The sequence below is a fragment of the Cheilinus undulatus genome, linkage group 22 (assembly GCF_018320785.1).
Source record: "Cheilinus undulatus linkage group 22, ASM1832078v1, whole genome shotgun sequence".
In the NCBI taxonomy this organism is placed as follows: domain Eukaryota; kingdom Metazoa; phylum Chordata; class Actinopteri; order Labriformes; family Labridae; genus Cheilinus; species Cheilinus undulatus.
The window spans coordinates 6,976,675-7,000,915 of NC_054886.1; the positions used below are offsets into that span (position 1 = coordinate 6,976,675).

General features: G+C 37.0%; 1 protein-coding gene across 1 annotated transcript in view; it reads left to right on the forward strand.

The window, feature by feature from the left end:
• LOC121504980 (neurexin-1-beta-like) overlaps positions 1-4,931 on the forward strand; it is a 311,753-nt gene extending 306,822 nt beyond the window's left edge. The window contains exon 8 of the mRNA XM_041780094.1: positions 1,966-4,931. Coding sequence (XP_041636028.1) covers positions 1,966-2,852 — 887 coding nt within the window. The 3' untranslated portion in view covers positions 2,853-4,931. The remainder of the gene's footprint in view (positions 1-1,965) is intronic.
• The last annotated feature ends 19,310 nt before the right edge of the window (positions 4,932-24,241 follow it).

A 24,241-nucleotide genomic window follows, 5' to 3' on the forward strand; every position in this document is an offset into this window, starting at 1 on the left:
ATAACGACACTTTTAAGAATAGCTCCGCATTGTTAATATGGACTTATAAGCATATTTTTAAAGCACAGAATAATTGCTTATTAAAAATATGATTAACTGAGATAAACTGTTGAACTTGAGTGATTAGTTTTGACTTTTAATCCCGACAGCCCTTTTCAATACTAAACTGAAACTGGCCTTTTAACAGAAAAGATCCCAACAGAGGAAGACCTTTCTTTGAATCTTCTTTATTTCTAAACAAGTGAAAAGTGAGAGAGCATTCTTCAAAGCTACCAAACTCCACTGACACAAAAAAACAGTTTTACCATACAGAACTCCAAGTTTTGTTGGCGTCCCATTGCCTCAGCCCAGCAGAGGCGTGGAGTTATTGTAGGACTGTAGTGATTTAGTTTGTTAGCACCAACAAATTACTGTTTTATTCTATTAAATCAGGTTGTACTGGCAGTAGAAAAGTAGTGACTGCTTTTGCTTTCTCTTGAATAGAATAAGGTCTTTGCTGGAAGTCTTCCTGTGAGCTTGTAGCATTTGGAATAAAAATCTGAGCCTGTCAGGGGAAATAAAAGTATTTCTAGTAGACAAAACCTTATTAGAGTTGTGTCAGTTCTGGTGCCATTATTTAAGGTTTACTTAAAACAAAAATATGTATATGTAAAATTGTAGCATATTTAAAAAGCATATTTGAAGCTAAAAGAAATATAAAATACACTGTTTTTTATCCAGTATTGGTTCTAAAGGGGTACTTTGTACTGGCCAACACTTTAGCATCTCTGATTTCACATCATCTGTATTTGGTCAAAAGGATTAAAATTCAGCCCTTACAGATAATTTTGTGACTGCTGGTTTAAGCAGGCTACGAGAGGAATCCTAAAACCTTCTGTCCAACAGTCATTTAGACCCTAAAATATAGAAAAAAATGGGCCTAGGCTCTAAATCTCATTTGACTCAAAATCCTCCTGTGACTACAACCTTCAAGAGTTGATATTAACATATACTCACTGAGCTTTACTTCATTTTAATGTTCATTTCACAGTGAGCTAAAATCAGATTATACACTTTAACTGAAGCTTGTCAACAAATTTTTGGCTCATTAAGACAATTTCTTTAAGTGTTCTCTTGTGTTAATGGCTGCTTAAGAACATCATTGCCCCATGTTTATGTGTGGTATTTGGGAGGGAAGTGGGCATCGGGGAGTAGTAGTGTTTAATGCTCTCTCAGTGCACTGAGAGTTTGGGTTAGGAAATGGGGGCATCACTTTCATGCAGCAGCTTCTAAGGGTTTGCATACAGATTAATGAAGTCATAGAAACCTTTATGCTCATGGGGAGGGAATGGGATTAATCAAACGCATACTTTATATTCTGGTTATTTTTGACACAGTAAAGAAACTAAAGAAAGGAGGTAAAAAGGGGGGGAAAGTTGTTTATCACTATCCAAGAACAATCTTACACAGCTTTCTTTTTGTAATTTTTTTTTTCATGCAAAAATCATGCGGCCAATTTGTTGATGTAAGTGACCTGAACCTCGTGGTTTGCTATCTTATTTAACCAATCACAGCAGAAAGAAACATCTGAGCGTTAGTGCAGTGAGTTTAGGTAAGGCTAGAAAGTTCTAGGCTGTGTAGTAAAGTAGATGTTAAGTTGTTCAGTGTAATTTGTAGTCTACTTTTATCTTGTCTTAGTAATATATCTTGTAGGTATAGGTCAGAGCAGTCAGAACCAGGTGCAGGATACAGAATGTTCTTACAGCTTGTATTGTAGTTCAGTTCAGCCTTAGTCAGCATTTTAACTTTTAAATAGAACAGACTAACTCAACTTATATAACTAACCTCATGTTAAGTTTTAGTGCTGTTCTAATTCTGGTGTTGCTGTATTCATTTGAACTGTTTTTCTTTTGTTGACCTGGAGGTTGTCTCCTTCTAAAGAGGTCTCTAACTCTCTTTTCCTTCGTTGTCTCTTTCTTGTCCTAGGAGGTGAATTAGTGTTGCCCATAATTACGGTGGACTCCCTAGACCCCCCATCCATCGCTACCCGCTACCCAGTAATCCCCCCACCCCCTACTACCTACCGCCCCTTCCTCACCCTCCTCGAAACCACCAAAGAGTCCCTCCCCTTGCCAAACGGCCGGCCCCCCTGCCCCTTGGACCAGGAGGACTGCGAGGAGACCATCGAGGTGTCGGCATACGGCTCAGGGGAGATGACCGAGTCCGATGATGAGGACTATTACAAAAACTCCCCCCTGGTCACCGACAGGACTGTCCTCCCTCCTCCTCCAGCTGCAGAGGGTGGCGTCCAGAACCCCCGAGACCGCCATTTCTCCCGCATCCCCAACTCCCACCGCCCACCTCTATCTTCCACCCCCACAGCCAATCCCGACCAGCTCAGCCCACGAATCAAGCCGCCTGCTGGCGGCAGCAGTAGCAACAATATCCCTGCCGGGAAAATGAACACCCGGGACCAGGTGCTGTTGCCGCCAGCCCACCCCTCGTCAGACCCAGGCCACCGCAGAATCCCTGGAATAACATACCCTCCAAATTTCCCCCATGTTCCCACTCCAGACCCCACATCTCCAGAGAGAGGGCTCCCAGGCGCTGTGGAGGTGCAGCAGTCCAGCAGCACCACGGGAATGGTCGTCGGAATCGTGGCAGCAGCTGCCCTCTGCATCCTCATCCTGCTCTACGCCATGTACAAGTACCGCAATCGCGATGAAGGCTCCTACCAGGTGGACCAGAGCCGCAACTACATTAGCAACTCAGCCACGCAGAGCAACGGAGCCCTGGTGAAAGAGAAACAGCCCGCCACTGCCAAGACAGTCACTAAGAACAAGAAGAACAAAGACAAAGAGTACTACGTCTGAGGGAGCACCACCGTGACACCACAGAGACAGACAACAGAGACACTAAGAGACAGAAAGAGACGAGAGAGAATGAGAGAGAGGGAAAACGACAAACATAACCTAGAGGGTATTTCATACCATACTTGTTTCCAATTCCAATCTTATCAAAAGGAGGCAGGAAAACACTTTATCTTGCTTCACTCCATACTCTTTAGCATAGCTGTGCTTGATTTGGCTTCTTATTAAATGTTAGCTGTGGTGTGGGTATAATGAGAGGCTATTACACCTCAGATCTCAACACATACTGTGCCAACAACTGTGTACCAAATGCTGATAAAACAGTGATTTGTGGATTAGTGCTTGACAGGTTATTTAATATCTTGAGTACTGTAAGAAAGCACCATCATCAGTATTTGTCAAGGTCAGTACTTCACTCTGAGGTGAGCTATGGTGCACACCGCCACCTTAGACAGTATCAGCCTCAATTAGTGACTACACATCCCTCTGTTTAAAATCAATAATACTGCCAGCTTACAGAATCACTCTCACCTCTGTAAGTGTTCGACATCTCTCGTCAAATCTCTCTCTCTCTTCCTCTCATTCGCTCGCTGTTTCTCTCTTTGTCTACGGTGCTCAGCAGCTGGTGCAACGTAAACTCTGCCGTGTTTCAAGCATGTAGTATTCATTTACGAAAAAGAGAATTTTTCTTTCTGTGGAGTCTAAAAAAACTTAAAAAATATGACGATGATTGATGATCATAACAACCGTTAAACGTAGCAACTATGTGAGATACCACCGCTCCGACCTATTGGATGCTAACTTTGTACGTTTAGCCGCCAAAAACTTATCGAGGCCAAAATCCCCTTGGTCGTCCTTTTGTTCCAGCAGATCTGTGTCATGTGTTTCTGGGGCTCCAAGGCACCCCCTAGTGGGCCAGCAGAGAAACTGCGTCACGTCCTTACAGTTACTAATAACCGAAAACAGAAAAAAACCTCCAGCAAACCAGACAAACTCTGTTCTATATAATTATAAATATATGTATAGACGTTGCAGAAACCTATGGACCTGAGAAGTGAGGAAAAGTGAGAGTATGCTGGTACCACAGCAAGGAAGGACGGACTTTAGGATTTTCAACGTCGGAACAGTTTCACCACCCCAGCTCCCCAGACCCGCCCCTTTCATGAACAGTTCGGCTGATGCATCGCCTTGCTGCAGCCGCTTTGGTTTGCTCTTTTCTTTTCTTTTCTTTTTTTTAATTCTTTTCTCTTGAGAAATGAGAGACATTTTAGGGAAATTCATTCTTGCTGGAGTTCCACTGTGGAGAGAGATACCTTGCAGCTGAAAAAGCGACTGTGTCTTTCGCCCTCTCTCTCTCTCTCTAGCCTGACTGGACTGATGGCAGCCAATGGGCTAACTTTGTGGGAAGAGCACACACATTAAAAAGGTGAACGCCAGTTCCCTGGAAGATGTACAACAGAACTCTAGTATTCCAATTTTCTCAACTCTATTAAAAAAAGAAAACTGTATCATGAAAAGAAAAGAAAATCCTGAAAAAAGTTTGTGAAATGTCTAAATATTTGACTCTCATCCCATTACTAAGAGAAATGTGTTTTCCCTACTATCATTCCTGTTTGGAGAAAAAATGACCATATGATTCTGGGAAATTGAAATTTCTATGTCTTTTCTTTTGGTAATTGAGCAAATGTGATTTGGGTTATGAACATGAAGCACCCACCCTCTTCTTTTCCAGGGGAGAACTTCCTCTCCTTTTAATCCATTCTCCATCCGTCATCCTCAATCAGTTTTTTGTCCTGCATCTCTTCCTTTTTCTCTGTATGACTGATTGTATGTTCCATACCCTGTGGAGAAAGCAGGCTCTATCTATCCTCCATGGGTTCTTTTTTATTTGTTTTTGTATCTATTTTTGTCTATACTGCTGGAGACGAGAAGGCCACAGTTTCATTTGACTGGCTCCATAGATTGACCGTCCTGCCACGTTTGTCTGGTTTCTCTCTTTCTCCATTCCAAACATACTCCTCCCAGTATCTTCCTGTTCTTTCTAAATGTTATTGTAAAGTGTTCCAGTGAGATGACTCTAAATATGTGTACATTAACAGAGGGAATACACTTGGTTATATACTTCTTACTTCCTGTGTTGTGTCATCTCTTTTTGTCTGACCTTAATCTGATTCACGAGTTCACAAAAATCACGAAATTTTCACTTTATTTCAGCTACAGCTAAGTTCATTTTACTGCTTCTCATTTTATCCCACAAAACAGACAACTGAAAATAGGTCAACAACCTACTCAGTAATAACTGTGCTAATAATTAAACTAGCTAAACAGAACTAAATTAAGAGAAAGCATTAGGATCTAACAAGTAGAAATTATTATGAAAAGTAATTTTAATACTTTGTCTCACAGATGGAGCAGGATATACAAATGAGTTGGTTAGATTGATGCTACTGCATACCAAAAACTGCCATTATTAGGCTGACAGATTTAGCCTTGTGTAGCAGTGATTTAAATAAGAGAAACAATCCATTTCAGTAGACAATACTAAGTAAAATAGACCGTTTGATTGATTGACAACAGCTGTTCATCTGACATTACTACTCTTTTCTTTGTTAATATGATGACTGTTAGCAAAAAGCTCTTACACTGAGTCTTAACTGCACATGAGCGAGCGGCAGCAACTAAATCAGCTTGGGTACATTAGTTCCTATTGTGTCAACCTGACAGCCCCTGAGCGACACAGTGTGCAACTTTTCCCTAGTCAACCTGTTCCTACCTTCCTCTCTGTCTTTCACAAACAAAGAACAATGAAGCTCTCTAGAGCTTGTTAGCTTGTTTTACAAAGTGGAAATAGCTGTGCATTAATTATATCCATATCCATGTTTGAAATGTATGGTGCTTTCACTAGTGTCAATACGGAGACACAACTGATCAGCTCAATGCTGATAAAGGTCCAATCAAATATTCCAAAATTATGTCCCATAAAAAAGCTATTCCTGCTCAGTGGCAAACAGGTAATATCTTAGAGTACTTGATGTTTGAATAAGAGGGTTTTCCAGTCTCATATTTCAGGATAAAACACAATTTAGCAAAAAGAACAGTAATATTTAGTTAAGCTATAGGAAGCCCTATAAACACCATATCTAGATAAGCAGAAGGAAAAAAGTAAGGCCATTTACACAACAATTTCAGCTGGAAACTGGGACCTTTTTGGGAATTTCATCAACAGTTTTTAGCCGCCTAAAAATGGAACGTTTTAGAGTGCAAACTTTTGACAACAGCACTCTATACGTCCTCTGAAAAAGAAGACAAAATATCACACAGCATCAGTACATTAACTTGCGTTTACACCTTACTCCTCTGTGGAAGGTGGCGTATGTAAGCCTGTTGTTTTATTACAGTCACATCGCTAACTACATATAGGACCTGTATGCTAAAACATTTTAAAGTTTTTATGCAAATCAATGTGCGCAAAACTTTTTGACAACAAAGATAGAAACGATAGTGACTAAGTTTTGTGTAAATGTGGCCTAAGCTTTTCCTCTTTGATTCAGTAGATAGCTTTGTTTCTGTTTAACTAAATTACAACACTGACACAGTATTTTGGTGTAAATTACACCTCAACAAGATCATATGAGTGAATACACTTTTATAATGCCAATAGATGTATGTAAAGTATGTGAAGACACTGATGATGAGTTCATTGTTGGTGTAAGAAATTATTTAGCCACAGTGTCTTCAGTCTCATTTGTGCATTTGATGGTCAATTTGTCTGCCTATTTAAGTGTTTTAACAACTACTTACAAGGGCGTAAGGGTTTGGATCAGCCTCATCTTCAGCACACCTGGAGGAATGGTAAGATTTTAGAGTATTAATGAAGCAGACACCAGCACCAATGAACTGCTGTCCCTGTGAAATTTTCCTACACATATAAACCATAAATGCAGCTTAATTTCACACATAAAGTTCATATAGTTGTGAACAAAAAAAAAAACAAGACTATTTTTCATCAAAAAGTTGGTTTAAGAAATGCTCCTTCATACAGTAAGGACAAATCATCACAAGCAGCCAATCAGTTTGATAGTTATGGTTTTAAAATATGTCAAAGCATTTAAAGAGAGATCTCAAAACTCAAGTGCAGTCCTCAGCTCCTCTCCAATCAAGAACAACATGCTGTCACTGAGACCTCAGTCCTGCTTAAAACTAAAAGTCACTGGCTAAGGTAAGTGCACTCATGTTGAGTGGTGATGTACTCATAACTTTACAATTTTATGACTCCAAATCATTTTCTCATTTCAGTTGTGGGCCTTAGAAGCAAATTTATGAAAAGGTAAACAATATATTTTGATATTTATTTGTTACAGATGCCTGGAATGATCAGAAACCGATCATTATTGGCCAATTTTCATTAAAACTATGTGATGAGTGGATTGTAACCACTGTTATATCAATGTAGACTGATGCAAACTCAAGAACAATTCCTACATATTTTTGCACAAGTAATTCATGCCTCTAAATATGAAAAAAGCCTGCATTTCCTCGCAGGTGAGGTGAATAAAGGCTATATTTTGTGAAAATCTTTCTCGTAGATTCATATTTACCCTATGGATAAAGACAAATATGAGGGAGTGAGTGAAATAGGTCAGGATAAGACAGTGAGTTACTTGTTTGAAGGGGCTGGAACATGCAGTACTTTTCACCTACTTGCATTTAAATAAATAGCTTACCATATGCATTTGATGTTTCTTCAAGCTGAAGATGTGGAAATAGAAGCTGCATTGCAAGACCCCTGGATAACAGAAAAGCCAGAACTGAGTTTTTAAATTAAAAATAAATGAATTGTGGGCTAGTTAGCTATCCTAACTGGGCTTTTCCATTTTTTGGAAGACTAGTTATCTTTAAAACATCCTCAGAGTAACAAACAATGCCTTCTTATTAAACTTCATTTGCTTTGAAAAACACTAAATAAAGATAAGAGCTCTTGATGTAGCATGACAGCTGATTTAAACATGTCTACCACCTAAAAGGAAAACTACAGTACCTCATGGACAGAAAAACATCATTTTCAGAACAAGATAAACATTTCCTGACAACTTTAAATGCAGAAGTAGGAAAAGTTTGGGAAAAACAAACTGCACTGAGGAGGCAGAAGGGGACTGAGTGGGTGAAACTACTCACAGAGACACTTAAGGGTCTGGACAATGAAGTGACCTTTAGAACTGCAGCAAACCCTGTAGCAAAAACAAAAATACAAGAAGGTGCCAAAATAAATCAATTACAGCCACAGTATGTGCTAGAATCCACTTTACTCTCATGTGAAGAAGCTTGAATAGTGGCTGAGGTTTAAGTGGAATGAAAAAAATGTAACATGAAACCCTATAGACTTACAGTACTCTCACTCTCAGGCAAATGGTGTCAAAACTCCCATGTCAGAGAAAACTGAGTTATGTCAAAAACATGACAGCATGTCAAACTGAAAAAATAGATAAAGAAACCCCTTAGTATGGTTTGTCAGGAAGTGATGATAAAATAGAGATGTTTCCAATACCATTTTCTCCCTTCCCAATACGATTCTGATAGCGATAGTGTTATCGGCAGATACAGAGTACCGATCCCATACCGGTGTGAACTTTCTGGACTGACTGTGCAGACTAACAATTTATTTTCAACCTATATTTGACTCAGAATGTGGCTCAACAAACAGAATCATAATGTACAACATCTCTGTGACCCTGAAATTGTTTTTCTGCTGATTATTGAGTTTTACCACTAAATACTAATAACAATGACACAAGTGGCTGCATCACAGGCTCTTTCTCTCCAGTATGCTTTAGTCAGGCAGCATGACATGATTACAGCACAGCCGGTAACTAAGGTCAAAAACATCTTAGTATAGTTTGTATAGCAACTGAGGTCAAAAACATCATAGTATAGTATGTATAGCAACTGAGGTCAAAAACATCATAGTATAGGTTGTTTAGCAACTGAGGTCAAAAACATCATAGTATAGTTTGTATTGTAACTGAGGTTCAAAAACATCACAGTATAGTTTGTATTGTAACTGAGGTCAAAAACATCACAGTATAGTTTGTATTGTAACTGAGGTCAAAAACATCATAGTATAGTTTGTATTGTAACTGAGGTCAAAAACATCACAGTATAGTTTGTATTGTAACTGAGGTCAAAAACATCATAGTATAGTTTGTATTGTAACTGAGGTCAAAAACATCACAGTATAGTTTGTATTGTAACTGAGGTCAAAAACATCATAGTATAGTTTGTATTGTAACTGAGGTCAAAAACATCATAGTATAGTATGTATATTAACTGAGGTCAAAAACATCATAGTATAGTATGTATATTAACTAAGGTCAAAAACATCATAGTATAGTTTGTATAGTAACTGAGGTCAAAAACATCATAGTATAGTTTGTATAGCAACTGAGGTCAAAAACATTATAGTATAGTTTGTATAGTAACTGAGGTCAAAAACATCATAGTATAGTTTGTATAGCAACTGAGGTCAAAAACATTATAGTATAGTTTGTATAGTAACTGAGGTCAAAAACATCATAGTATAGTTTGTATAGCAACTGAGGTCAAAAACATTATAGTATAGTTTGTATAGTAACTGAGGTCAAAAACATCATAGTATAGTTTGTATAGCAACTGAGGTCAAAAACATCATAGTATAGTATGTATACTAACTGAAGTCATAAACATCAAAGTATAGGTTGTTTAGCAACTGAGGTCAAAACATACTATGTAGTGCAACTGAGGTCAAAAACATCACAGTATAGTTTGTATAGTAACTGAGTTCAAAAACATCATAGTATAGTATGTATACTAACTGAAGTCATAAACATCAAAGTATAGGTTGTTTAGCAACTGAGGTCAAAACATACTATGTAGTGCAACTGAGGTCAAAAACATCATAGTATAGTTTGTATAGCAACTGAGGTCAAAAACATCACACTATAGTTTATATAGTAACTGAGGTCAAAAACATCACACTATAGTTTATATAGTAACTGACGTCAAAAACATCATAGTATAGTTTGTATAGCAACTGAGGTCAAAAACATCACACTATAGTTTATATAGTAACTGAGGTCAAAAACATCACACTATAGTTTATATAGTAACTGACGTCAAAAACATCATAGTATAGTTTGTATAGCAACTGAGGTCAAAAACATCATAGTATAGTTTGTATAGCAACTGAGGTCAAAAACATCTTAGTATAGTTTGTATAGCAACTGAGGTCAAAAACATCACACTATAGTTTATATAGTAACTGAGGTCAAAAACATCACACTATAGTTTATATAGCAACTGAGGTCAAAAACATCATAGTATAGTTTGTATAGCAACTGAGGTCAAAAACATCATAGTATAGTTTGTATAGCAACTGAGTTCAAAAACATCATAGTATAGTTTGTATAGTAACTGAGGTCAAAAACATCATAGTATAGTTTGTATAGCAACTGAGGTCAAAAACATCATAGTATAGTTTGTATATTAACTGAGGTCAAAAACATCATAGTATAGTTTGTATAGCAACTGAGGTCAAAAACATCACAGTATAGTTTGTATAGCAACTGAGGTCAAAAACATCACAGTATAGTTTATATAGTAACTGAGGTCAAAAACATCATAGTATAGTTTGTATAGCAACTGAGGTCAAAAACATCATAGTTTGTACAGTAAATGAGGAAAAAAAAAATCAAAGTGTAGTATGTATAGCAACTGAGGTCAAAAACATCATAGAATAGTTTGTATAGTAACTGAAGTCAAAAACATCACAGTAAAGTTTGTATAGTAACTGAGGTCAAAAACATCATAGTATAGTATGTATAGTTACTGATGTCAAAAACATCATAGTATAGTATGTATAGTAACTGAGGTCAAAAACATCATAGTATAGTTTGTATAGTAACTGAGGTCAAAAACATCGGTATAGTATGTATAGTTACTGATGTCAAAAACATCATAGTATAGTATGTATATTAACTGAGGTCAAAAACATCATAGTATAGTATGTATATTAACTGAGGTCAAAAACATCATAGTATAGTATGTATATTAACTGAGGTCAAAAACATCATAGTATAGTTTGTATAGTAACTGAGGTCAAAAACATCATAGTATAGTATGTATAGCAACTGAGGTCAAAAACATCATAGTATAGTATGTATATTAACTGAGGTCAGAAACATCATAGTATAGTATGTTTATTAACACAGGTCAAAAACATCATAGTATAGTATGTATATTAACTGAGGTCAAAAACATCATAGTATAGTATGTATATTAACTGAGGTCAAAAACATCATAGTATAGTTTGTATAGTAACTGAGGTCAAAAACATCATAGTATAGTATGTATAGTAACTGAGGTCAAAAACATCATAGTATAGTATGTATATTAACTGAGGTCAAAAACATCATAGTATAGTATGTATATTAACTGAGGTCAAAAACATCATAGTATAGTTTGTATATTAACTGAGGTCAAAAACATCATAGTATAGTTTGTATAGTAACTGAGGTCAAAAACATCATAGTATAGTTTGTATAGCAACTGAGGTCAAAAACATCATAGTATAGTATGTATAGTAACTGAGGTCAAAAACATCAGTATAGTATGTATAGTTACTGAGGTCAAAAACATCAGTATAGTATGTATAGTTACTGATGTCAAAAACATCATAGTATAGTATGTATAGTAACTGAGGTCAAAAACATCATAGTATAGTATGTATAGCAACTGAGGTCAAAAACATCATAGTATAGTATGTATATTAACTGAGGTCAAAAACATCATAGTATAGTATGTATATTAACTGAGGTCAAAAACATCATAGTATAGTTTGTATAGTAACTGAGGTCAAAAACATCATAGTATAGTTTGTATAGCAACTGAGGTCAAAAACATCATAGTATAGTTTGTATAGTAACTGAGGTCAAAAACATCATAGTATAGTATGTATATTAACTGAGGTCAAAAACATCATAGTATAGTATGTATATTAACTGAGGTCAAAAACATCATAGTATAGTTTGTATATTAACTGAGGTCAAAAACATCATAGTATAGTTTGTATAGTAACTGAGGTCAAAAACATCATAGTATAGTTTGTATAGCAACTGAGGTCAAAAACATCATAGTATAGTATGTATAGTAACTGAGGTCAAAAACATCATAGTATAGATTGTATAGTAACTGAGGTCAAAAACATCAGTATAGTATGTATAGTTACTGATGTCAAAAACATCATAGTATAGTTTGTATTGTAACTGAGGTCAAAAACATCATAGTATAGTATGTATATTAACTGAGGTCAAAAACATCATAGTATAGTATGTATAGTAACTGAGGTCAAAAACATCATAGTATAGATTGTATAGTAACTGAGGTCAAAAACATCAGTATAGTATGTATAGTTACTGAGGTCAAAAACATCATAGTATAGTTTGTATAGTAACTGAGGTCAAAAACATCATAGTATAGTATGTATATTAACTGAGGTCAAAAACATCATAGTATAGTATGTATATTAACTGAGGTCAAAAACATCATAGTATAGTTTGTATATTAACTGAGGTCAAAAACATCATAGTATAGTTTGTATATTAACTGAGGTCAAAAACATCATAGTATAGTATGTATAGTAACTGAGGTCAAAAACATCATAGTTTAGATTGTATAGTAACTGAGGTCAAAAACATCAGTATAGTATGTATAGTTACTGAGGTCAAAACATCATAGTATAGTTTGTATAGTAACTGAGGTCAAAAACATCATAGTATAGTATGTATATTAACTGAGGTCAAAAACATCATAGTATAGTATGTATATTAACTGAGGTCAAAAACATCATAGTATAGTTTGTATATTAACTGAGGTCAAAAACATCATAGTATAGTTTGTATAGCAACTGAGGTCAAAAACATCATAGTATAGTATGTATAGTAACTGAGGTCAAAAACATCATAGTATAGTATGTATAGTTACTGAGGTCAAAAACATCATAGTATAGTATGTATAGTAACTGAGGTCAAAAACATCATAGTATAGTATGTATAGCAACTGAGGTCAAAAACATCATAGTATAGTATGTATATTAACTGAGGTCAAAAACATCATAGTATAGTATGTATATTAACTAAGGTCAAAAACATCATAGTATAGTTTGTATAGTAACTGAGGTCAAAAACATCATAGTATAGTTTGTATAGCAACTGAGGTCAAAAACATTATAGTATAGTTTGTATAGTAACTGAGGTCAAAAACATCATAGTATAGTTTGTATAGCAACTGAGGTCAAAAACATCATAGTATAGTTTGTATAGTAACTGAGGTCAAAAACATCATAGTATAGTTTGTATAGCAACTGAGGTCAAAAACATTATAGTATAGTTTGTATAGTAACTGAGGTCAAAAACATCATAGTATAGTTTGTATAGCAACTGAGGTCAAAAACATCATAGTATAGTATGTATAGTAACTGAGGTCAAAAACATCATAGTATAGATTGTATAGTAACTGAGGTCAAAAACATCAGTATAGTATGTATAGTTACTGATGTCAAAAACATCATAGTATAGTATGTATAGTAACTGAGGTCAAAAACATCATAGTATAGTATGTATAGCAACTGAGGTCAAAAACATCATAGTATAGTTTGTATAGCAACTGAGGTCAAAAACATTATAGTATAGTTTGTATAGTAACTGAGGTCAAAAACATCATAGTATAGTTTGTATAGCAACTGAGGTCAAAAACATTATAGTATAGTTTGTATAGTAACTGAGGTCAAAAACATCATAGTATAGTTTGTATAGCAACTGAGGTCAAAAACATTATAGTATAGTTTGTATAGTAACTGAGGTCAAAAACATCATAGTATAGTTTGTATAGCAACTGAGGTCAAAAACATCATAGTATAGTATGTATAGTAACTGAGGTCAAAAACATCATAGTATAGATTGTATAGTAACTGAGGTCAAAAACATCAGTATAGTATGTATAGTTACTGATGTCAAAAACATCATAGTATAGTATGTATAGTAACTGAGGTCAAAAACATCATAGTATAGTATGTATATTAACTGAGGTCAAAAACATCATAGTATAGTATGTATATTAACTGAGGTCAAAAACATCATAGTATAGTTTGTATAGTAACTGAGGTCAAAAACATCATAGTATAGTTTGTATAGCAACTGAGGTCAAAAACATCCTAGTATAGTTTGTATAGCAACTGAGGTCAAAAACATCATAGTATAGTATGTATATTAACTGAGGTCAAAAACATCATAGTATAGTATGTATAGCAACTGAGGTCAAAAACATCATAGTATAGTATGTATATTAACTGAGGTCAAAAACATCATAGTATAGTATGTATTGTAACTGAGGTCAAAAACATCATAGTATAGTATGTATAGTAACTGAGGTCAAAAACATATAGTATGTATAGCAACTAAGGTGAATTTCAGATAAAGCTGACGCTTTAGCAGCATCCCCACTAATGTCTTCTGCTGTATCTGCATTGGTCTCTGGTTGTTACTTGCTTATGTCATGGCACCGCTGCACCCAAAAGTACTGCCCCTCGTCGCTGATTGGTCCTGTTACTTTGTAACCGGGCCCAAATGGTTCAGACGGGAGCTCTGTAAGATGGATTTGCCAGAGAGAAACCCGGAAATGGGCGTATCCATCTGCTTTGCACGGTTAAGATAGTAAATCACTCAATATCAAAAAAGACACAGTATGTGTTTAAAAAAAAAAAGACGCTGTAGCATGTGGTGTCAAAAAAGCTCCAAATGTAGCCATTTGTTATCAAATTCAAGAAGTATAGCATTTGATGCCAAAAAGTACTCTTTGGCCATAGGTGTCCAAAACAATGATGTTAAAAATGCCATAGTGTAGCATATGCCGTCCAAAATGATATTGTACAGCATGTGAAGTAAGAAACAACATAGTATAGCCTTTGATGTAAAAAAAACACACAGTCTTTGAGGTCAAAAACATCATAGTACCGTCTGGGTGTCATAAAGCTCAAAATTTAGTCTTTGATATAAATATGCAATGTATATAATATGATATCAAATATGACAGTATAGTATTTTGTATCAAATAAAAGAACTGCTATAGCATGTGGTGGTGAAACGTCATAGTATAGTATGTTGTGTAAACGTACAGCGTGCTGTCAAATATGAAACAGTAAAGCCTTTGGTTAATTGCTGGCTACTAAACATTTGTCAATAGAAAGCCCTGATCTTCCCATCCACTAAGACATGAAATTTCTCCACATTCAAGCTGAAAACTATGACTTTAGGGGCTTTAGGGGTTGAAAACTATGACTTTAGGGGTTCTGTATCAAGGACTGAATCAACACATGCAGAGAGATACAGTAACAATTCAGACAGCTCTGTTCTTAAATCTGGAGCAGAGGTTAGTGAAGGTAAGGAAGGAAAGACTCCATTTTCTATGCTGTTTCCTCCCGATTTCATCAGCCAATCTCCTCTCCTGCTGTGAGTTGTACCCTGTGGCCGCTTATGCACCAATCTTTAGAACCACTGTGCTCATGGTCCATGGATCAGACCACTAAAGGACATCGCAACTATTCCGTGGCTGAACTTCCTGACCTCCTCACCCCTCATAGAGAGGCCGCTGTGTCTGCATCCTCTGCTCAACATTCAACAAATTAAAGCACCAAAAAAGTCAAATACAAGGCTGAGGCATCACCCCCCAACAGGCAGAAGTCTTTGGTGCAAACATGCCTGAGAGCTTGTCTTTCACTAATAATATGACATCACAGGTTAGATGGACAATCAGCTATGACACCATCTCAGCAGCCTCTTCTGCCAGATAAATCATCAGCATTGTGTTTGAGCTCTGTGAGCATATCTGAGAATCAGCGATGCAGCTTCAGACTCAATTTGTTTATTTGCCTCTCTGAGTAAAAGCTCAAATGGGCTGTGAGATTCTTGTGTGTCTAAGTGTGCGTGTGGTGTTCACTGTTTAATCGTGTGTGTGATCACGCACCCAACAGCATGAGGGGCCCCACAGAAACAGACTGTTTGAAGTCCCTATAGACAACAGTGCTGGTAATCCTCAGACTCTGTCATCTGTGTAAAGGCACCTGGGACAGCATGTTCAAAAGAGAGTCCTAAGACACCTGCAGACTGCCAAGTGAACACTGGACTGAAGTTCAAAGACTAAAGCCTTAAAAAGAACTACAAGACCAATGCACAGAAGACTTCACATGTTCATGTTGAAGAAGAATTCCAGTTTTTTTTTTAACCTTAGATCTGCTTCTTATACATGCTTTGGTGTTTAAAATACTTGTAGGTTGGAGCTGGGACTGGGTGGGATCAAAGTGCTTGTTTTTGCCACTGGCATGCTCATGTTGTTATTCTCAGTGCTGAAACATTACAGGAGAAGACCTCTATGGAGATCAATTCTTTTCTTAAAGACAGGGATGCTTTGGCTCAATGTGCATATAAGAAAACTAAAAAATTTCCTCAACGTTTTCGGGTGAGTTGTGTGAATGCAAAGATCAGAATTTTTCACTCCAGCTTAACCCAGAACATTTCCTGCCAGCTCCCTAGTAAACTGGGCTTTTACAGATATTATTTTTTAATGTGGAAGCATGAAGTAAGATGAGCTGATATGAGAAAGCAGCAGGAACTCTTCAGAGGACATTCACCACAAGTAGGTGAGAGGGGGCAATGCCAAATATGAAGCTTAGATTAAGTGTTTTTTTATAACTGACTTGGTTTTAAGAAGGGGAAAGGGTTAAGCATAATCAGCTGATATGACTGCAGGCCAGCGTGTTGTCAGTAGTCTTAAACCCACCTTGGCTATGCCTTTTCATCTGTTACCACTTAATCTTAAGTGAATTTGGCACAGAATTTTATGTCTTGTGGCTGCTGTACTGGCTTTAAAAGCCCCTCAGTAACCAAAAGTTTGATGTCACTCAAGCTTCATCCAACATTTTCTACCGACTGTGGTTCAGGGCTGTTTAACCTGACAGCTACCTGCATTTGATGCATTAGAATAAATCAGACTTAAGCCTAAGCCTGCCGTATTTATAGCCACTTCTTTGACCTCAATTCAAAACCACTAAACTTGCTCTAGTCCACCACATTTGTGCTGAACCCATAGATGATTTGGACCAATCAGCATCATTTGAGGTGAATGAGGTGGTAGCTACGGGGGTTAAGTTGTACTGTGATCCTTTAGCAATGGCTGCCTCCATTGTTGCAGTTAACTTGGATGTAGCTATGATATAGCGGCAGTTTTATAAGAACTGGACGAGACTTCTCTCTTAAATAAAGAGCAAAGAACTGAGCTGAAGGCTCAGATGTTTTCGCTCTTCTGCCAACCTGTTCCAGCATGACTATGCCATTGTTACAGGTGGGGTTGAACTGTACTGTTACCACCACGGTAACAATTAGCTTGGATGTAACTGTAGAAAAAAGACCATTTATTCGGACCACAACAACATTTCTTTGTTAAAACAAGAGCAAAGAGCAACACTGCAAGCTTCTTTCAGCAGAGATGATGTTCTTGTACTTCTCCCAGTAGGCTTCAGCAGGAATCTTAGCCACCTACAAGGTTCGCCCTTCAGACACTATTGTAGCTCTAGCCTGTATAGCTCAGGTTAGCATTGGAGCTCTTGCTCTGATTTGCTTGTCATGAATAAGATAAAACATTCATCCAGTCACCTTCTGAGAATTTTTGGAAAAGTCCTGCCCTGCCCGAATGCTTTTGTATGGGTGGTTTTACAGATGAACGTTAACTATATCCATAAACAGTCTACCAGGTGTGTCAGGTTACCAAAGCCACAGCCCATTTCTTTTACTCATAAATGATTCAAAATTAGAAAGTCATGAGTCAAATAATACCTCAGAAGCATATCACTGACAAACTTAGCTTAAGACAAACCAAGTCAGTCCATTCCAGCACATAGCCTGTGTTTAAGCTCAAGAGAGACTGGCAGATGCTCTGCAAAGTAAGGATGCTCACTTCATCCTGATAGGCATTACATGAAAAAAGAAAATATATTCTTTTACTACGTTGTGACTTAACTTTTAAAGCAGTTTAAGTGTTTTTTTTTATTCTTCACCAAATGCCACATTTTTTTGTAAAGGCAACCGAGAGGATCATCCCAAGTTCAAATGTTGTATTTTCATCTATCAGTTGCTCAGGTACTATGAACAGTCATTTTTCACCAACTCCTCTACACTGTCTTATGGTTAACCAAGCAGAGAACAAAACCATCCCAAAATAAGAACATTCATTGTTCATACTTTCACATATTCAAAATAAACATCACAAAAACTACAAAAGGGTAGGTAAGACATTGACCTTTAAATAAAAAAAATCAATTATCTGAGACCAGTTACATCTACATGTAGCATTACTGCGGTATTTTATTCTGAATTCTTCCATTTTTCAAGGTAAAAATAACCCACTATCAAAAGGTCTTTTTAGGAGATGTTTTTCACCTCTGATTACAAGCTTCAAAAGCATGCTGTCAAGTTGTTATTTTTCCATACTTTTCTGTGTCAAAAATCCATCACAGTTTGGTAAATCAGATTTTATATGGATGGATAACTGAATAAATACAAAGGTGACCAATTGGCCAGTAATGATAGCCTTTCAGACTGAAAAATGAATGTGCACAATAGAAATTTTACCATCAAAAGAACTGATATCAGAGCAATGAATATATCAAAAAATTGAAATGTTTTAATATATTCTTAAAGTTCAGTTAAAGCTTTAAGATATAAAGAGACAGATTTGCAGGCAAAGGTGCCTGTTATTACCGAGTATGTTCACAAAAGCATTTAAAGTCTAATTTGGCCAATTGATGTTGCAATATCCAAGTTCCTCTAATTTTTTTCAACAATAAGTCAAATCTTCTCTAAGCTGTGAATGTCAGGCTGTCTTGTTTAATGTCTCAGCCTGATACAAAGGCTGAGAATTAAAGATTTCTGTTAGTTTTTAGATCCTGGTTTTTGGCAGTCACCTGAATATACTGAATGCATAGGAAGTAGCCTGGACATTCACTACAAGGTAGGGCTGCTCAATTCTTGCCAAAATGATAACCATGAGTATTCAGATCAATACTGAGATCATGATTTTTTATCAGGATTATTTATTTCAGGCGCATTTTTTTTTCTTTCTTATCAAACTATGTTTTGATTGATACAGACTTCCTCCTAGGGCTGGACAGGGACAGAAGATTAAATAAATAAATAAATAAATCTACCAATAAATAATCAGTTCTGGCCTTTATGGTCCCCTAATATTTGGCAAAATATGACCAAGCAACATGCCCTTAAATATAAACCCCATTCCACAACACCCATATTCAAAGAAAAGACTTAGTATTAATTTTCTTCATCTAAGAACACATTTTATTTAATGGGGTTTGAGAGTTTATCTTGATATGGCAGCTTTTAAAAGTCACCCAGTTAATGACATCACCTTTTAAATATTAAAGAGCAGGTTTTGTTATCTAGAAGTAGGGCTGTCCCTATTGATTATCTTATTATTGATTAATCTATCGGTTATTTTCTTGATTAATTGACTAGTCTATAGATGATTTTGGGGGTGAATAAGCTGTTTTTGTGCAATAAATATGGTTACAAATTTAGCAAAAAACAAAGCCTCCAAGGTGCCTCTCTACTTCTGAAAAACAGACACAAAAAGCAAATAGAAAATTGCTTGACAAAATTTTTTTAAATAATATTTTAAAACAACATTATCTTACCACTTTAACACTATTTTGTTTATACACCTTGAGTTAATTAAACTTACTCTTAATTGTTAGATTACTGAGTGACCAACAATTTTCATCTGGTCAGTGTCATTACCGGGTAGGACTAAAAGTGACTATGCAAATGGTGGGTAACAAAAGTGGGTAGTTAAGGTGGGCAGCTTTGAGAGTTGTATCTATTTATGACATGGATGGCAGTATTATTATTATTATTATTATTATTATTAATATTTTAATTATTATTACTTTTTTCAACCTTACCATTTGACATTGTAATTATAAATTTTTTTTTTCTTGATGTAACACAAAAGATGGCAAACTGTATGTATTCTTTGTTGACCCTTTAAAAATTCAATAAAATTCTGTTAAAAAAAACAACAACATTATCTCTGCATCACAACTGTGCTAGACATAATGTACCTTTCTAATCTATGTAAGAAATATTATTTTTACCTTAAAACTTGATGTATTATTTAAACACAGACTTATTTTAATCACTTTGAGTCATATTTTTTCCATCAATGTGGACTGAGGAAAAAAACTGAAAAAATTGCTGATTATAACGATACTCAAAGACTAAAACAACAATAGTTCGAGACACTTCGTTTCTCAAACACGACTAGTGTAGCATGCAGCAGTGATACAGGGGACAAGGAACAGAAAGACATTCCTTTTGATTAGAAATGTTTCAATACACTGTGTACGGTTCCTGCTGCATTCTTGTCAGCTTGCCTCTGGATACTTTCCTTTGAGGTTTTGAGGTTTCTGTCATACTTCATTTCTAGTTTGTAAAGCTTGCAGAGCATCATGTTGTTGGGATTCTGTTAAAAGTATTCTGAAACTTGACACAAGAGTAAGGCCGGCCACACACTAGATGGTTTTTAAATCTGAAACGATTTTAAAAATGTGGCAGACCACCGACCACACACCTGCCAGTGACCTCACGTGATCATGTGACAACAGGCTGCCCTGGCATGCATTACAGGTGCAGCAAAAATCCTAAAACAAGGGAAAGACTCAGGATGAAGTTACAGTTGTGTTTGTGGTTGTGAGTGAAAGTATGTATGATCCAGCTGTGACGCAATCCTGTCTGCTCACTCTCATTGGTTGTTGGTACTCCGTCAGAGGCACTACGACCTAGTATTTACGAGTCGGGGTGTGTGAGGCTAGGACGTGATTTGGAGCAGTAAAATAATCGTGTTGACACCACACGAGGATTATTCAGATATTTAGTCGTTTGCGACGTGGCTCCACTCGGGATATGCCCCCACGATCATCGGGGGAGGAAAATCTTGCCTAAAATCAGGCTTAAAATCCTGTAGTGTGTGGCTGGGCCACGCAAGGATTTTCGGCACTGGGCACAGCGATCTATCTCCTTTCCACGATTCACCGCATGGAACATGAATCGAAGTATTTATGTCATCAAATGTTGCTTATGTTGATGCCTTGCCCCCGCTCTATTTGGATGACTTAAAATGAATCAACCTTATAAACACACTGTGCCTTTTATATCTCAGTAATCAATATCAAGTCTGTTTATTTGATCTTAGAGAGGTCCAAATAGGGTTCTATCCATCCATTACTTTCACTTATCCATGCTGGGTCACAGTGGCAGCATGCTTAGAAAGTCAACCCAGACAACCCTCTCCCAAGCTACATTTTCCAACTCCTCCAGAGGTGTTTCCAAGATAGACAGGACATGAAATCCCTTCAGCAAGTTCTGGGTCTACCCTGAGGACTTCTCCAATTTGAATGTGCCCAGAAGACCTCCAAAGGGAGGCGCCCAGGAGACATCTTGAATAAATGCCTGAACCACCTCAACTTACTCCTTTCAATGCAAAGGAGCAGCTCCACTCCCACTTCCCTCAGGATGTCTTCACCTTATTTCTAAGGCTGAGCCCAGACAATCTTCAAAGACAACTAATTCCAGCTGTTTGTATCTGCAATCTCATTTATCCATTCTTTTGTTGAAAATTGGGATCACTATTAAAAATTAAATTTTCTATACAGGGTAATTTTTGTATTACCATATTTGTGTAGGGTAACAACTAAAAAGTATATTAGAGCTTTACAAATTTAATGAGTTATTTGCCTTTAGAAATCAACAAGGACTGAAATACTAATTGAAGAAAGAAGAGGATTGACAGCTCCAGTTTGTGATTGAGGTCATTTTGTATATTCATCTCAATCTACTTCATTTTCTTATCTTATCTGATTGCTTCTACAGTCTCCAAGCATCTGTTGCATTAGCATAATGTCCTTTCACCATGCATCATGTAATTTCTCATTCATAACAGGCCTTGTATTGTGTGTTTGTGCATCTGATCTGTTAACGTACATTTAGCCCAGCATGCAGGCCTCTAACATATGCTGGACAGCCTCTCCAGGGTGTAATTCCAACACTCCCCCTGCTTTCTGCAGCCCTCCGGGGGCGAGTCTGTCTGATCAGCGCTTCTTGCCAAGATGCTCAGTAGGCTAGAGTAAAGGGTTTTGTCTGATGACACTTGCACTGATTTCAGATCTGTTCACCCATCGGGAGGTCCCTCTATGGTGCTACACCACACAAAAGCCTCCCACTCATTTCTGTCTCGTTCTAACTGTATTTACTGCACAATCTGTCTATCCTCGCCTCTGTTCTTGTTCCACGGTCTTTCCACCACTGTCACTCTTTCCTCTTTCTCTTCTCTCACTCTCTCCTCACAAGATGTGTCACGGTGTTTAGACTAATTGACAGCACCTCTTGGGCATGACACAAATAGAGCCCCAATTTACAAGTCAAATATGTATAAGAAGCAGAGCTCGAGTGGAAGGGAGCCAGGCAGAGCTGCAAATGCGACAGGAAGAGGGTAAGGAGGGTGCAAAAATGGATGCTTGATGGTGAGCAGGGGGTAAAAATGGGGCAGAGGTAGCTGGAGAGAAAAAGGGAATATGGAGCTAGTACTGAGGCAAACAAATTATGAAATTCATAAACAGATTTGCAAATACACACAAAGATCTGTCCACAGATCCACAGATATGAACAAAGATCCAATAATGTGTATGAAGATCCACAAATGTGCAAAAGGGCCGATTATGCCTACTCGTTTCTACTAATGACATTTCCTAATAGGATGCATGAAAGAAAAAGATGTAGAACAATTCACACACTTCATTGCCTCTAAATGTCCCCAAAGATCCCCAGATTTGGAGCAGTATCCGAAATATCTGTGTTAATAGGGCTGCAACAATGAATAGATAAAATCGAGAAAAATCGATAATTAAAAGTGTTGGCAACAAATTTATTTATCGATCCATTGTGTTGAGCGATTATGGTGTCACTTTGGCGTGGAGCGGAGCTGTTTGCATCACACACAGACGGCTGAAAAACTTTACTTTTGCTTAGTTTAGTACTTCTGATTATAATCTGACGATTAGCGGAAAAATCAAGTAGATATATTCATCTACCGGAGGGCTCCAGACTGCCCCTAAATGGTCGCATTTTGCCCCTAAAATTTGAGACAGTGCGAGTAAATTTTTCATCTACTCGCACATGTGCGACCAGTAAATTTGCTGATGTTTAAAGTTATTATTAATTAATATTTTTTATTAGTGACAAACTTCTGCTCCACACTTCAGCCCAGTTGTTGGTGATAATGCACAAATGAGCTGGTTTGCCAACCGACATTAACTCCAAAAGAAGAAGGCATATCATCTACCTCGAGGGTTCGCTTAAATCCTTCATGTATCCATATATGCTGTGGTATAAGCTTGACATCGCGCTGTGGCGCACGGCATGCTGTGTTTCACATGGATGGTTGTTTGTGTGGCACAATGTATTTGTTTTTACTGTTATTATAACGTAACATTCAGTAAACATGCGCTGCGCTGTGTGAAAATCATGAGTGAAGAGAAAGAAGACGAATCATTCATGTTGACAGACACTCGTCCTGCTGCATTTTTACACATTCACTGGCTGCGAAATAATGGCAGATGCGGCACTACGCTAACGTTGTAGCAATATTTTATCGTAAAAAAGGTTTAAAGAAAGAAAAACACTTTCCTGCGGAGATTGAAGAGCCTTTAATGGGTGAAAGTGTGCAGAACTCAGAGGTTACGAGCAGCCTGCACCACGCACTCATACGAGACAGCGGTCAGTTTATGTCTGCAGACTTCAGGGGATTTTATAAAACTCCACTGAAGAGAGACATTATTCAAGCCTTGCTCAGGTGCTTTCTCCCTCTCTCTTCCTCTCTCTTCTGCGTGTGCACGGCATGCATTTAATTACCAATTTAAAATTCAGCGCCCGCACAACTTTGTTTCAGTGTATTTTTTTCAAAATCCTTTGGCACCCTGAAGCATTTCATAAGACTACATCTTGATGATTAGATGCCAGTCAAATAGAAAAGTTATTGCTACCAACAGTGACTGAGACAGAGAGTGCAAAGAGGTCAGAGTTCACCATCATACAGTTAGGATTCAACAGATCACAGATGCAGCCCCACCCTAAAACCTGTTCCCAGGTCCAGATATGGGGTTAAAAAGACACGGTGGGTCAAAAATTAAAAAGCAAAAATTAAAAGTGAACACCCTTTGAGAAATAGATCAAATTTCTGGAATG